The sequence below is a fragment of the Callorhinus ursinus genome, unplaced genomic scaffold (genome assembly GCF_003265705.2).
Source record: "Callorhinus ursinus isolate GAN/ISIS: 27379988/994484 unplaced genomic scaffold, GSC_fseal_2.0 scaffold18, whole genome shotgun sequence".
NCBI lineage: Eukaryota > Metazoa > Chordata > Mammalia > Carnivora > Otariidae > Callorhinus > Callorhinus ursinus.
The window spans coordinates 5819149-5836151 of NW_027397080.1; the positions used below are offsets into that span (position 1 = coordinate 5819149).

Sequence of the window (17003 nt, forward strand, 5' to 3'; positions counted from 1 at the left end):
AATAGTGTTTCTCAAACTTGGAAGTGCCTTCTGAATAACGAGGGGTATCTTATTAAAATGCAGATTCTAATTCAGTAGGTCTGGAATAGGACCTGAGATTTTGCTTTTCTAACAAGCCTCTCAGATGGTGCCCATGCTACTATGTCTACAGGCCATCTATGGAGTAGAAATTATTAATGATAAACCACTGCAGGGAGAGGGATTAACCACTGGCCCAGTCTTAACTATATCAAAACTGTACAGTTTTTTATTTTTTCAAATTTTCATTTAAATTCTAGCTAGTTAACATACAGTGCAATTATTGGTTTCAGGAGAATTCAGTGTTTCATCAATTACATGCAACACCCAGTGTTCATCACAACAAATACCCTCCATCACCCATCTAGCCCACCCCCCACCCACATCCCTCCATCAACCCTCATTTTGTTCTCTATCATTAAGTCTCTTATGGTTTGTTTCCCTCTTTTCTCCCTCCCCTAGATTCATATGTTTTGTTTCTTCAATTCTACACATGAATGAAATCATATGGTATTTGTCTTTCTCAGACTTATTTCGGTTAGCATAATACACTCTAGCTCCATCCACGTTGTTGCAAATAGCAAGATTTCAATCTTCTTGATGGCTCAGTAATATTCCAGTGTGTGTGTGTGTGTGTGTGTGTGTGTGTGTGTGTGTGTGTGTACACATCTTCTTTATCCATTCATCAGCTGGTGGGGACAACTGGGGTCTTTCCACAGTTTGGCTATTGTTTACAGTTTTTAAAATTCCTTAAAAAATAGGTAATAACCGTATATGCACATGACACAAAATTCAAAAGGCACAAAAAATGGTGTAAAGTTCAAGTTGTCTCCTTTCTGCCCTAACTCCAGTACTCTAGTCTCCCTCCCCAAAAAACAATTGTTTCCAACTTCTTGTTTATCTTTCCAGAAATATTCTGAGTACAGAGGACCTATTTATTTTCCCACTAAAATATATCATACAGTTCATTCTATATAGGTGGAAAGTGCCCATTTCCTGTGGTACTTCAAAAAGGTCTAGATTCTAGAGCTCCAACTCTGCAGATTTTGATTTAGCAGGTGAAGCCTGGACCTGGGGTGGGAGGAGGGAGAGAAGGAAGAAGAGAAGGAGAGGGAGAGAGAGAGGGAGGAAGGGAGGAAAAGGAAGGGGGAGGGGAGAAGGGGAGGGAGTGTGTGTTGGTTTTAAATTCCATAGATACTCTAATATAGTCAAGGTCAAAAAGTATGGATGGAAAACAGATCACTTCCACTTGGATTTTTCCATTTTGGTTTCACAGGCACTAAATTCCACAAAATGAACTCAAAATCATATCTCCCACTCAAATAGCTCCTCATTCCTTCTGTTTTCAGTAATGGTATTCTCTCAATCATACAGAAATGAAATTTTGGCATTATCCTTCCTTACCAACTCTGTCCTTCAATTATTATTATATCCTTATTGTATCCTAGCAATTCTTTTTTAAACTCTCCAATCTAATTCTTCCATATATTGCCTGCCACATCTGCCACCCCAATATCCTATTCTGCCTAACATCAGATTCTGCTGTTTATTTGTCCTACCAGGTTGTAAGCATATTCACAAATCCCACCATGAATACAGGTGTGTCATCTATACATCCTACCCTCTTCTGAATTTTCACAGCATTTTACTTCTTTCACTACACTTACTTTTCTTTTTAAGTACAGGAATAAAGGATTACAGTGTAAAGAGGTTAAGATCTCAGGTTCTGGAACCACCAAGGTGAGGATGAATCATGACCCTGGCACATACTAAGCTGTGAGACCCTTGGACAAATTAACTGACTTTTCTGAGCTTCAAGTTTCTTCATCTGTAAAAAAGTTAGTAATAGCCACCTCACAGAACTGAACCAATCATAAATGAAATACCAGTAATGCAGATCAGATAGTTAGCACAGGGCCAGGCACAGGGTAAATGCTCAGTACTAGCTATTATGATTCTGTCATCTCCCTTCCTACACCATCAGCAATCTGTAAACAAATACTATGTCTTGTTAACTTTTGTATTCCCTTCAGCACTAAGCACGATGCCTTACATTATTAGAGGAGTTTAATAAAACCATGTATTTTGCAACTGAGTGGTTATCACTCTTCAATCAAAAACTTTTAATATCTCCTCACCTGGGTTCAAATTCTGCCCTCCAATTTTAACTACGTGGCCTTGGGCATGTATAATCTTACCTGGTTTATAGACTAAATGAGATATGGAAAGCATTAACATGGTGCTTACCACATAACACTCTCAACTGTAGCTATTATTTCTACGAGGTAAAACTACTTTACTCAATATACTACAACCAATTACACCACTGTATCAACTTTTAACACACAAACCAATCTTACATTTTTTTTTTAAGATTTATTTATTTATTTCAAAGACAGCAAGAGTACACATGGGGGAGGGGCAGAGAAAGAGAGAGTCTCAAGCGACTCCACACTGAGCACAGAGCCCAGGACGGGGCTTGATCTCATGACCCTGAGATCATGACCTGAGCTGAAACCAAGAGTCAGTCACTTAACCAACTGTGCCACCAGGCGTCCCTAATCTTGCATTTTAAAATTCATTTCAAGTTATGCATCTTAACTTTTTTATTTATTTTTAAGGATTTATTTATTTTAGAGAGCAAGAAACAGCACAAGCAGAAGGGGCAGAAGAAGAGGGAGAGAAAAATCTCAAGGAGACTCCACACTGAGCATGAAGCCCGATGTGGGGCTCATCTCACAACCCTGGGATCACAACCTGAGGAAAAACCAAGAGTCGGACACTTAACTGACTATGCCACCCAGGCACCCCTTAACTTTGTTTTTTAAAAAGGAAATCCAGCCATACATTTCAATATTTAAAATGAAAATAAAGCGTACAATGACAAGTCTCATTCCCAGCTGTATTGTTTCTGTATTTTTGTCATTTTAGTACAAAATAATTTTTTTAAATTTTCACTTATTTATTTAAGAGAAAGTCCAAGTGAGAGGGGGAGAGGGATAGGGAGAGAGAGAAGCCCAAGCAGACTCCCTGCTGAGTACACAGCCCTATGGGGGGCTCAATCCCAGGACCCCAAGATCATGACTTGAGCCAAAACCAAGAGTTGGATGCTGAACCGACTGTGCCACCCAGGCACCCTAGTATAAAATAATTTTTTCTTAAAGATTTATTTAATCGACAGAGAGACAGAGAGAGAGGGAACACAAGCAGGGGGAGCGGCAGGCAGAGAGAGAGGGAGAGGGAGAAGCAGGCTCCCCGCTGAGCAGGGAGCCCGATGCGGGGCTCGATCCCAGGACCCTGGCATGATGACCTGAGCCGAAGGCAGCTGATTAACCAACTGAGCCACCCAGATGCCCTTACAAAATAATCTTTAATCATATATCCTTTCTTCCATCTATATTCAACAATTGAACTGTTTTGTTATATTTCCTTACTTAGCTTTTCTTTTCCTGAACCATTTAAAAATAAATCGCAAAGATCATTGAGAGTTTACCTTGTATATACTTCATCATGTAAAAAAATGGTAACATTTAAGGTCGTTAAAAACGGCCTTTTTTTCCCCCCTTTTTTAACAGGAAAGCCCATTTTTGTTTTTACTGGAGGCTCAAGTGGCACATGAGAATTCATAAAATGGCTTCAGAGGTAGGAGGAAGAAGGGACACAGAATAATTCCTAAGATATGTAGGTGTTCTCTACCCACTCAGAGTCTTACAGATAGTAGGTACTTAAATTTTATTGAATAGATATGATACCACGAGACGTTAGGAGAACAGTGCTTCTCCCCATTTCTTGATTTTTTTCTATATGAAAAGAAATTAAGTACTGTTAATTACTGAGGTGGGGTGATGTATTTGATTGGTACATCAAGAGAAAATAAAGTGGGGACATTTAACACCACTCCACCCTTCTTCCTCTTGGGCTTAGGCTTGCCTATACAGAGCAAGAGAGTTAAGCGTTCTTCTCGGTCCTAGTCAAGCCTCGTCTGGACTGGGATCTGCCTAATTCTGGGATTCTTCTGAAACTATTTGGCTCTGTCCTCTAAGCAACTTAAGTTAATAAGAAAAGTGGTATTTTAGCCTCCATCTGTCTATATATAAAAAGGGATGACATTTACTGGGAACCGCAACAGAAAACAATAAAACCAACCTTTTTCTACTTAACTTTTTTCCCTCATCAGTGTGACTAATAAGCAGTAGAATTAGCAGAGGAAAGGAACCAAGAGAAAACTCTTAAGTACCCTTACTGCCAATCTTCTCACTATACAGAAAAACCAAACAGCGTGTATATAGGTTGTCAAACTTGATGAATGAATAAGATAACTGGGATATTTTAAGGCATCAATATTCAAATGGTCTAAGACCTAAATTAAAGGTCTTGATTAGTACATCAAGAGAAAATAAAGTGAGGACATTTAACACCACTCCACCCTTCTTCCTCTTGGGCTTAGGCTTGCCTATAGAGAGCAAGACATACTCTTGCTCTTAAAGTTAAAGACATACCAAAAGTATAAAAACTCTCCTGAACTTCATTTTTATTCCAGAAACATACTTAACACAATGTGATCCTTTTTTCTACTAACTTAAAGCAAATGAAATCACAATTGGTGGTTTTAAATGAGATAATTTTGTGTGCCTAAAATGCAAATATCAATTCAAATCCACAATCTTCTGGTCTTAAACTAATAATTTTACAAATAAAAATGTTCATTCTTTGCGTTTCTCTACAAAATGCTAAATTCCAATATTTCATACATTTAAAATAAAAAAGTAATTTTTTTCATGGTCTTAGTAGTAACCAGTGAACAATATATGAGCAAAGCTCTACCATATACCAAAGACTAGAAACAGATTATTCATTTGTATCTCAGGAACTTTATATGAACACTGTTACTCAATGCAACATTTTAAAGTAAGTACAAGGAATATTTAAAACACTACTAAAAATGCAAAACTATTTAGGCAAAACATTAAATGCTAATGTAATGGTTAGTTTTTACTATTCAAAGGAGAACAGACTGGGTATAGATACACAGGTGATACTCACAAAATTTTAACCCATTAATGAATTCTAATTCTCTTAGATCTAAATCTTGCTTCAAAATAGTCAGTGAAGTTTTAAGGCTTACCTTCTTCTGTTTCTACTGGCTGTTGAGACAGGATTTTAAGAAGAACTGGGTTTTTCCACACCCCTTCCTTGGTAACATGAACCAATATTTGTAGGTTATTATTCCCAAATTCCAATAATGCATCATGTGACTCCTAAAACAAAAACAGCACATCCAGAAAACAGGCTAATAAGCAATATAAAAAAGTTTTGCCTTTTCAATGTATCTGAACATCTACAAAAGGAACTATTATCTTGCATTTCCTAAAAAGAAATAAGCAGGAACAAAACCTATCCTCAAAGCTTTGTGAATTGTTGCTGTTTTTTTCTTTTAAGATTTTATTTATTTATTTGACAGAGACACAGCGAGAGAGGGAACACAAGCAGGGGGCGTGGGAGAGGGAGAAGCAGGCTTCCCGCGGAGCAGGGAGCCCAATGTGGGGCTCAATGCCAGGACCCTGGGATCATGACCTGAGCTGAAGGCAGACGCTTAACGACTGAGCCACCCAGGTGCCCCATTACTATTTTCTTTAAAAAATGAAACCAGGGTGTTTTCACTAAATTAAAGGGCACCTTTAAAATGTTTTCTTAAATTCTCCTTAGGTAAAATTTTCACCACAATTCAATTTACAACCTCACATTACTAAATTATTTTAAGGCCACTGTTCAACTTTCTTTTAAAGGATTCTGCAGTACTCACAAAGATAACCTATTCCTCCTAATAGAAATATTACTTAATGAGGCCAATTAATACATTTTTTCATTGTTTAAATTCTTCTATCAAATGACTTTTTAAATGAAAAGTGGCTCTATATAAAATGTCATGGAAAGTCTAGGTTATCAGCTATCATTCTATCTCCTCAGAAAACAAAATACAATTGCCAATAGTTTGTTCTTTAAAATATTTATGTACACAAAGGGTCAGGAGAAAGGGGTCAGAAATCTAACTTGACATAAAAGATTAAGTATATGTCTCCACTGTCCTCTATTACTAGTAGGGATTATTGGTTGTTCCCATTTTTTAAAATTTTAATGTGTTTTCTCTTATTTTAGAATGCTAAAATTCTCAAGAAACATAAGCTTCCATTTACAGCAATATTCTTTGGAAAATATAAGTTAATGATGTTCACAGACCTAAGAATATAATCTTATATTCACTTAAGTGAAATACAAGAAATAAAATTCATTTTTTCCCTTAACTTTAATGTCAGAATTATAGGTTTTTAACACATGCACTCCCAATGTGCTGAGTTACCTTCTGCAAAGAAAGGGTTTAAAATTGAGAATTGACACAGAAAGTGCTATTTTCAATTAACAGTTTACCAATAGCAGTATTTAACCGATGCTGCAATTTTTCCTTTAAGGGCTTGAATTGTCCTCAGGCTTCTTTCTCCCTAACTTAGGCTGACAGGCATTTATTCTACAGTGAAGATGAAGATTCCATGTAAAAATTTCAGAATTTGCAGTGTCTGATTACCTTATATGTAATATTTAACAGACCTGTGTCATCACACTTTGGCAGAAAATAATACTATCCACCGTGATACACAGAAACTAAAATAAAAGACCACAGTCTGGGTTAAATATAAAAGCAGCTTTCTATTTTTCTTCTGTTCAAAATACAGTATATTCTGCATAAGAATGATGTGTATAATCCTTTGTTACCAACAGGTATATATTATAGCAATGTTACTTTTAAAGGGTAATATTAAAGTCTTTAAAAACTATGGTAGAGGGTGCCTGGGTGGCTCAGTCGGTTAAGCGTCTGCCTTTGGCTCAGGTCCTGGGATCGAGTCCCACATCCGGCTCTCTGCTCAGCGGGGAGTCTGCTTCTGTTTCTCCCTCTCACTTTCCCTTTCTCAAATAAATAAATAAAATCTTAAAAAAAAAAACTATGGTAGAATTTTAAAAATCATTTTAAAACTTAAATTTTTTTTTTAAGGTAAAAAATATATGAGTCCACATCTTGAAATCTACAATACAGAAATACCAGCACAGGAAGTTCACTTTAGCACTATTTACAATAAATAACAGATTTGGCAAAATAATTTATGGTGCAACCACATAACAGAAGCACAGGCATTCCAAATAAGGGAGAACTATAGATACAAACTTAGACATTCAACTGTGATAAAATTAGGTTTAAAAAGGTTGCAAAAAATAGGATCTCATTTTTGTTTATTAGAAAATCCATTTCAGGGTATATTTTCATATCCATAGGTAAAAGACCCGGAAGGGTTACACAAGCTGAAAACAGTGAATGAGAGCGTTCTCTCTGTGGCCCGCTCTGATAAAACTATTCTCTTACCAAAACCTTCCCCAAAACTATCTGCTGCCTTGTCCATTTATCACTAAAATAACAAAACTTCAGGGTTTTAACCTTTCAGATTTCAACAGAGACCATGTCTTACATTTATCTGTATCTCTACTGCATTTATTTTACTGAACACATATTCACAAATATATCCTGTATGATAAATGGTAGGAAAAGACACACAGGTAGAGGGAAAAGGCAAATATTTTATGCAGGCATACAATCTAAGAAAATAATAAAGAAATATGACAGTATTCTCTCTGCAAATAATACTATTATAAATAATAGTAACAACCCAAACAAGATTAATGAGATTTGCCCTTCTAGACTGTTGTATGACAGGACAAAACTACTGGCAGGCCTCAAAACACAGCGTGACAAAATCAGTGTGTTATGTATGAAAGATGATTTTAGCAGCTTTATGAATATGTGACGAATCAGGATCACATCACAGGGATTAAAATAGGCCAAGGAATTTCTCGGGGCGCCTGGGTGGCTCAGATGGTTGAGCGTCTGCCTTCGGCTCAGGTCATGATCCCAGGGTCCCGGGATCGAGTCCCGCCATCAGGCTCCCTGCTAGGCGGGGAGCCTGCTTCTCCCTCTGCCTCTGCCTCTCTCTCTGACTCTCATGAATTGAAAAAAAAAAAAAAAATTAAAATAGGCCAAGGACACAACCAGAAACAATCCTCTTTTCCCCAAAAAGAAAAAGATTAACATTATTATCATTTCATTTTGGGTTATATATCCCAGAGGAAAGAAGTTTCCAGATAATGAAGTATGTCTGTTAATATTCAAATCCTTACTTGTGCCTACACGACACAGGTCCAGACTACTACACAGTCTGTGTCCTCGAGGAGCAGCTGGCCAAAAGCAAGCTCTGGCTTTAAATCTGAGTGTAACTCTGGGCAAGCTAATCAACACTCTCTCCTGTCTCCCTGTCTGTAGTGGAGATTCAAATGATCCCTACATTATAAGGTTTGTAATTTGATTACAAGACACAAAACACATAAAACAGTAGAGCAGTATTTAGTACACAGTGATAATGAATGACCGCTATTACCACTGTGTCTATTTTTTAGAATAGTTTTTCTGTCTCTATCAGTAACACGCAAATTTGCCTCCTGTTGTATTTTCCTCCTATCCTACTCTATCCTCCATAAACTTTCTGATGTGCTCACCTATTCAGAAAGCTGATAATCAAGCCAATATGAGAGCCAATGTAGCTCTTCTGTAAGTAAAATGCATGAATAGAATCTATGATGAGTATTTTGGTTGTCTGAGAGACTTACAATGCTAGACACAATCCCTGAAGTGTTAGGGGGAAATTACTAGATAAGTGTACTTAGAATGATCCTAATACTCCTACCTTATAACCACATACAATTTTACATTTTTAATAGCTTTATTCTGTCTAAACGTTGCTTTTGTTTTTAAACTTTGTTTCTGAGTAATGAAAACTTGTGTTGATTCCTAAGCTATATAAAGGCTAACAAAACCAAATGAAAGACAAAAGCAATTTTTAACACACCCCTTCATTTGGAAGACCTCTTTCTCAAAATTTCATGAACTTAATATCAATATACAATATACTTTTTTTTCTTCCAAATTTTCCATTTTAGTTTGCTGGGAGAAATTAACTAGGTGTCTTGGATATCTAAACAGTGATCTTTTTTCAGCCCAAATCAACTCACCTGTAGAGACTGAAGGAAGAGTACCCAGACTTCACATGGCAGTTCACTTTCAGACACTGAAAGCAGTAATTCAAAACAACTCCTATAATGTAAAATAATGAAGTCAGGATATAAATGTGGTTATAAGCATAATCAAATACAGTATGACAATGATACTGAATATACATTTTACATTTGTTTAGACTATTTGAAATTTGTTCCTTACTCTTTAAAATTTTCTTCAACATAGTTATATTGGCTTTTCGACTTTAAAAAAGAGAAAAAAAGAAAAACCAGGAGGCTTTACAGTTACATTGTGGCTTTAAAACATTTGGTAATAATATATTCCTTTTAGAAAAAATATTCCAAGCAGTTTAGTTTATTAGGGTATAGGAGGGTACTTGAATAGGAACCGTTCTGATCCCAGAAGACAAAAACAGGAGGTCATGCTACTGTCAATTCAGCTGATAAAGAAATAAATATATGTAACTGTCATCTATGTAGGTTCTTGTCACTTGCAGAGGAAAAGAAGGACTGGGAAGGCCATTTCTTTACCTCTCACAGATTAGAAGTTATCCTTCCAAACAACCTGTAAGCTAAACCAATCTAAAAACTGAATAGCTGTTGTACCTTTTCAATTTGCAGATGAAAATTACATTGAAGGTGTAATTATATCTGCTACTAGGCAGCCAAATATTAAAACAGCAGCTAAATTATCATGGACTCAGGGTGGTAATCTTATATATATCCTGGTATTTTCTGCTAGTAAAATTATTCTTAGTTCAAATAACATAACTGAACTGCAAAATTTCATAGTTATTTCCCCTCAAAGACCACTACAGTTTCCAGCTACTCTGTTACTTATATTGATCCATACCTAAGGACAGAAAGAAAATGTATCATTCTTGGAGGCTAAGCCTGAGTAAAAAGAGACTCTGGAGGCAATTAAAGATTATGTTCATTATGTTTGGCTGGAGCTTCACTTGTACTTTATCTCCTGGGAACCAGAGTATGAAGACTCAGAGCAAAGGAAATTTCATTCTAAGGTATGACTTTCGGTGCTCTGAATAACGTGATGTCATAGTAAAGAGAAGTCAAGCAAACATTACAATCTAAAGTACTCAATTTTAACAGTGACTTAAGTACTTAAACTTACAGTACTAATCTGCCAAGCACTAAGAGGACATCTTCACATTCAGTAGTTAAATATGGGCGTGCACTGGCAAAGCTTTGAATGGCAAGTCGATATACCTCCAGAAGATACACCATATGTTCTGAGGCATTCTTGTTGCTTGCATATTGCAATAAGGTCTAAAAAAATAAAATTAAAGTATTAATTAAACAATAAAAACAATAAAACAGACTGTCTTTGTTCTCAAATGCATGGTCCCTCCCCTTTTTTTCTAATAAATGCATACACCTTTTATTTGCCTTTTTAGGCTCTGATTTGTTTAGAGGATTCTATTTTCATCACTTAATGAATTGATTCTGCTGAGTTAAAGAAAAGCCAAAACTGCTCTTTTGACATGAGAATAAATCTAAGAGTAAAGCCACAAAATGTCTATAGCTGTTCTCAATAGAGGTCTGGAGTTTCAATCTCTGAAATTCAATAATGATGAGTTTCATTAATCCATTAAATTGAGCCCCAACCATGTGCCAACCACTGGGTATCCGAGAATAAGACTATGATCCCTACCTTGTACAAAAAGAGACTTATTCCTGAGTATGATCCTCAGCTCCATAACTTCATAAAATCCATTTTTCCCTGCATACACAGAACTGATTAGGCCTGATTTACACTAACCGATTTATGAAAGAATGATGTCATATTTATATTTTTAACTAAGTTTATTTTTAAAAATTAACATGTAGGCCAAATGCCAATTTGTTTGTTTATAATAAGGGATAGTCATATTACCACCCAGAGTACCCCATGATCCATACTGTGGTTATCTAAGACAGTACCTGGTAGTATGAAATCTAGTATATGTGCTGCCGAAGGGAGCACTGGTAGTATGAAATCTAAAACAAAGGAAAATGGAATACAATCAAGCCTGATAAACTACATCTGTCCAACACAAGGAATTTGTTCAAATGATGGTGGAAAGCTGGCTTATGTTCTCTCTGGACAATGCTAGAAAATCACTACTGAATTCTTGTTTGGGGATTCTCTAGGTTCCACAGAGTTGTACTCTCTTAATATATATCTTCCTCCTAATATCTTCCTCCTAACAACTGATTAGGTTTTGCTTATGGTCAGTTGATATATCTAGTTAGGTTACCACTTGAATTATGCATAGGCAGGATACAAGTTTTTTCCTCTACTTTCTGATTGGGTTAGTCCTAACTCTTTGATTGGGGCTACTTCTATAGGAAAGGCTTATTTTCAGAGGGTAACTTTATCCTGAGTGAATTACATGTGATTTGAATTCATTACCCCCTGCCCCGGAATAATTTCTTCAAAAAGTCCTAACTTCTTGTCTTTAATTTTTCTGCCTGAAATTTTTCTACAAATAGCTGTGGTAGCATTGCAGAATTCCACTGGATTTTCTGCAGCTTTAGTTTCCAAACTAAGTCTCCGTATCAGTTCCGATAATTAAGAACAGTCTTGATTACTTAAAATAAAAAAAAAGAAGAACCTTAAAGGAAATATATAATAAACAATTACACCATATATAGTAAAAACTGTTAGCTAACACACTGGATTATCTGGTCTTTGCACATCTGAATGATCAAGCCATTTATTTTAGTATATCAATTCAATTAAGTATCTTGCTGCCGTTACCACACTTTATAGAGATGTGAGCTCCTTCTGTATTTTCAGAACAGCATTATGTCCTCATTTAATCAAATTCCAAATTTTAATAAAAAAAAACTTAATAACACAGGATCCTAAAACTCACCCCATAACAATCCTTTTTGCAGCTAAATGAGTACAGAGAAGGAACGCAGAATATGTGCTTATCTGTTATATAAGTAAGAGTTCACACAATCTCTGAAGAAATTTATTAAAATCTTTGTTAGAAACAAAGTCTGTTTCAGGTCAGCGAATTACTTACTGTCTGCACTGGTTAATCTAAAACCAGAGAACTTGACAAACTGATACTCAATGGCAGATTTTATGCTCCCTGAGGTCAGATATTATGTGTTATCAATCTTTACAGGCCTAACAATTCTCCACCCACTTCTACCACCACAGAATATTCTCTCAAGTCTCACTAAATGTTTGCTGATTCATTCACCATTTTCTTCACTGGACAAACATTTATAGAGAGCCTACTCTAACCTATGCTAGGTGTTGGGGAGAAAGACATGGGGGGTGCCTATCCTCATGCAGCTTTCTGAATGAGTCAATACAGTGTGACAGTTGAAACCACACATGCAAATTAACCAACTGCTGCCTGAAGTATATAAAGAGAAGGGCACAGTGCATACAGATGAGGTGGGTCTTGCCAAGTCCACCTTCCCACTCAGAATGCTCCTGACACCAACCTAGTATCTTCTGACACAACCATTCCATTAAGACTTCTACAAGTTACACAATTTCAAAGATTCAATACCTCATGGGTATTTATGTTTACAGCTTGCCCTATACTGCTTTATATATTCTTATATTCCTGAATCTTTTCACCCTCATGTGTTAGTCCAAATAAATAGGTCCCCTTTAACATACCCATTATGACATACTTTGAGCATCTGAAGAATCAGTGGAACAATCTTCCTCACTATCACCTTTTAAAAATTCAAGATTAGGGCGCCTGGGTGGCTCAGTTGGTTAAGCGACTGCCTTCGGCTCAGGTCATGATCCTGGAGTCCCGGGATCGAGTCCCACATCAGGCTCCCTGCTCAGCGAGGAGCCTGCTTCTCCCTCTGACCCCCTCCCCCATCTCATGTACTCTCTCTCATTCTCGCTCTCTCAAATAAATCTTTAAAAAAATAAAAATAAAAATTCAAGATTAAGTTAAATGAATTACAGACATCCAAATAACATTCCATCAGAAGCAGGAAAGAAAAAGAGGTCTCATTTCTCTTTAGAAATTGAAATTTTAGGGGCGCCTGGGTGGCTCAGTTGTTAAGCCTTTGCCTTTGGCTCAGGTCATGGTCCCAGGGTCCTGGGATAGAGCCCCGCATCAGGCTCCCTGCTCAGTGGGAAGCCTGCTTCTCCCTCTCCCCCTCTCCCTGCTTGTGTTCCCTCTCTCACTGTGTCTCTCTCTTTCAAAAAAATAAATAAAATCTTAAAAAAAAAATTTAAATTTTAGACACCAACAAAACTGAAAGGGAAGGTAAGTAATAAATAGGACTCTGGGGCGCCTGGGTGGCTCAGTCGGTTAAGTGTCTGCCTTCAGCTCAGGTCATGATCTCAGGGTCCCAGGATCAAGCCCCATGTTGGGCTCCCTGTTCAGCAGGGAGTCTGCTTCTCCCTCTCCCTCTGCCCCTCCCCCCGGCTCCTGAATGCTCAAATAAATAAAATCTTTATTTTTTCTTAAGACTTTATTTATCTGAGAGAGAGAGTATGAGAGGGGAGAGAGTCAGAGGGAGAAGCAGACTCCCCACTGAGCTGGGAGCCCAATGTGGGGCTCGATCCTGGGACTCCAGGATCATGACCTGAGCTGAAGGCAGCTGCTTAACCAACTGAGCCACCCAGGCGCCCTGTCAAATAAATAAAATCTTTAAAAAAAAAATTAAAATAAATATGACTCCCACAAGTTCATTAGGATTCTACAGAGACCAAATTAATGGCTCCTCTCTTCCAGTTAACTCATTTATTCCACAAAGGCCTTCTATGTGGCAATACTATGCTGAGCACCTGCCCTTTTAGAGCAAGGTATACTGAGAGGTCAAATAACATTTATATCTTTATAGATACCATCTTTGTTCATTTTAAACATTTTTACTGGGATGCTCTCATTCATATCCCAGGCAGATTACCTCTCAAGTCTTTGTTATATACCTCAACTGCCTATTTGACATTTCCATCTGAATGTCCTCAATTCTCAAACTCACTATGTACAAAACAAACATCTCCCCCAGCAAATATGCTCTTCCTCCTATGTTCTATCTGCCTCTTTTTTCATGAGCGAGAGCTAAAAAAAAAAAATATCTTTGACATCACTGCCCCAAAAGTTTGTTGATTCAACCTCAGAAATACCTTTTTCCTGCCCCTATACTTTATGTCTATAGCCAGTGACCCTGACCAGGCCCCCAACATAGTGTACTATGGACTCACCTTGACTTCTACAATAGTTTACTTCTCTAGGCTAAATACCCTCCAGTTCTGTATATGTGTGTGCTTTTTTTCCCCAAGATTTATTTATTTGAGAGAGTGAGCAAGCGAGAGAGCACAAGCAGCAGGGGAGGAGCAGAGGGAGAGGGAGAAGCAGACTCCCCGCTAACAGGGAGCCCAACATAGGGTTGTGGGGCTCAGTCCCAGGACTCCAGGATCATGACCAAGCCGAAGGCAGACACTCAATTGACTGAGCCACCCAGGTGCCCCTCTTTGTATGTGTTATAATAATCAGAACAGATTTTGTACATTAAAAAAAAAAAGTAATGCACAAGAAAAAACCTAGAAGGAACTCAACTAAAATGCTAATATGGCTAGCACTGGGATAGTAGTAGCATTATGAACAATTTTTTGTCTTTATAGTTTTCTGAACTTCCCAAAGTTTAATGAACATTACTAGGTTTACGATTAGGAGGGAAAAAAAAAATCTCCCCCATCCGAATTTTTTTTCCTAAGAGATTTTATTTACTTATTTGAAAGAGAGAGTGAGCACAAGGGGGGGAGCAGCAGAGGGAGAGGGAGAAGCAGATGCCCTGCTGAGCAGGGAGCCTGGTGTAGGGCTCATCCCAGGACTCTGGGATCATAACTTGAGCCAAAGGCAGACGTTTGACTGACTGAGCCACCCAGGCGCCCCTCCCCCCATCCGAATTCCTTCTATATTCCTCACTGCATGGTTTCAAAGAGATTGGCGGCATCCTATTTTCTAAAACTATCAAAGAGGGAGCATTTCTTTTTTCTTAAGTTTATTTATTTAAAGTAAACTTTACACCCAATTTCCTCAAACTCATGACCCCAAGTTCAAGAGTTGCATGCTCTTCCAACTGAACCAGCCAAGAGCCCCAAAGAGGGAGCATTTTATAGAATGGTCATATTTTATGTAGAGATGTATCACCATTTAAAACTCAAAAGGTGGGGCACCTCAGTGACTCAGTTAAGCGAAGTATCCAACTCTTGATTTCAGTTCAGGCTGTAATCTCAGGGTCTTGGGACTGAGCCCTGGGTAGGGCTCCACACTCAGCAGGAAGTCTGAGATTCTCTCCCTCTCCCTCTGCTCTTCCTCCTGCTCTCACTCATGTGTGTGCATGCTCTCTCTCAAATAAATAAATCTTTTAAAAAATGCCCTTAAAAGATAATAATAATAAATAAGTAAAACTCAAATGGTTCAAGACTAATTAATATTCCCAATGGAATACTCATAGTATTTTTAAGCATATGGTATAAGCTAGGCATTCTCCTAGGAGCTTTACATGCTACTAACATAATTTACAACAACCTTGTGAACTAAATGATTTATCACCAGCCCATTTTAAAAATGAGGAAACAAAGGGGCACCTGGCTCACTCAGTTGGTGGAGCACGCAAGTCTTGATCTTGGGGTTGTAAGTTCAAACTCCACAATGGGTGTAGACATTACTTAAAATCTTTTTTTAAATTTTTTTTTTTTTGAAGATTTTATTTATTTGACAGAGAGACAGGGAGAGAGGGCACAAGTAGGCAGAATGGCAGGCAGAGGGAGAGGGAGAAGCAGGCTCTTGCTGAGCAGGGAGCCCAACGCGGGGCTCGATTCCAGGACCCTGGGATCATGAGCTGAGCCGAAGGCAGCTGCTTAACTGACTGAGCCACCCCAGGCACCCCTAAAATCTTTTTTTTTTTTAATGAAAAAAACAAAGACACAGAGAGATTAAGTTATTTGCCCAGTCACCCAGTTAGGTAACTGCTGGATTCAGGATTTAAATTTGAATTCAGGGTCATTTGGCTCCAGAGCCCACACTTCATCGCTTTGCTTCAGGTCTTCTCAGAATGCACAATTCTACAACTATTTTAAGTGTGCTTTTAAATTGTTTTTTCCCCTTCGCACTATCTTTAATATTTTGCAGCAAGCAGAATCATTAAAGTGACTGCTTCTGGGAAGCTTTTGCAGCAATGGTGCTGATTGACACCCCACATGCTGGTGGTTCACAAAGAAATGAAAAAAAGTATCTGGTATTTATCATTAAAGCTACATGTCCTATGGCAAAAGGAAATTACGTCACTTTTAATAATAGAAAAGGATTTGCATTTTTCAAATTTTGCACATAAAGTGGGAAACTTTATTGATTTTAATTTCTCAACACATCAAAAGTCCCAAAAATAAATATATTTGAGTAAAATGTGACCACACCATGACAAACAGGCTTCCAGCAAGACTGAGTTCGGTTTCCGAAATATGGGTCAAGTTTGAAAAAGCAAAAGTAAGAGGAACAGGACTCCAAATAGCAATGTTGAACAAAGTCAGAAATGACTAAAACAAATGGGGTCTAATGGTGACAAGACTTAACATCATTCAGTGAGGAAACACTGGAGGCTTCCCATAAAGAGACTAAGCCTGGTGTGAGATGAAAAAGAAGGGGAGGAAAATAAATGGCTGGCTGCTCACACACAGAAGGTAGCTAAAGTCAACTAAAACCTTTAAGTCTTTCACGTATGTTACTATTGGGCCCCACCTCACACTTTCCATACTGGTTATAGTTGGTTTTTTAAACCCAGAAATATGACTTATTACTCTATCGTACTTACCTAATTCATCCATCCTGATTAAATTTCACTGGATTCAGTCCATCATCTCAGCCTACCAA

The 17003-nt window shown here is 37.6% G+C and overlaps 1 protein-coding gene across 2 annotated transcripts in view; it reads right to left on the reverse strand.

Moving 5' to 3' along the window:
* The window catches only part of RLF (RLF zinc finger), an 85277-nt gene that overhangs the window by 42654 nt on the left and 25620 nt on the right, over positions 1-17003 (reverse strand). Inside the window, exons 1-4 of one of the 2 annotated variants that reach the window (XM_025856196.2) lie at positions 16945-17001; positions 10262-10416; positions 9127-9208; positions 5144-5276 (exon numbers count right to left, since the gene is read on the reverse strand). In XM_025856196.2, coding sequence (XP_025711981.1) covers positions 5144-5276; positions 9127-9208; positions 10262-10374 — 328 coding nt within the window. In that variant the 5' untranslated portion in view covers positions 10375-10416; positions 16945-17001. Of the gene's footprint in view, positions 1-5143; positions 5277-9126; positions 9209-10261; positions 10417-16944; positions 17002-17003 lie in introns of those variants that run through there. The other variant, XM_025856195.2, reaches the window with a different exon arrangement.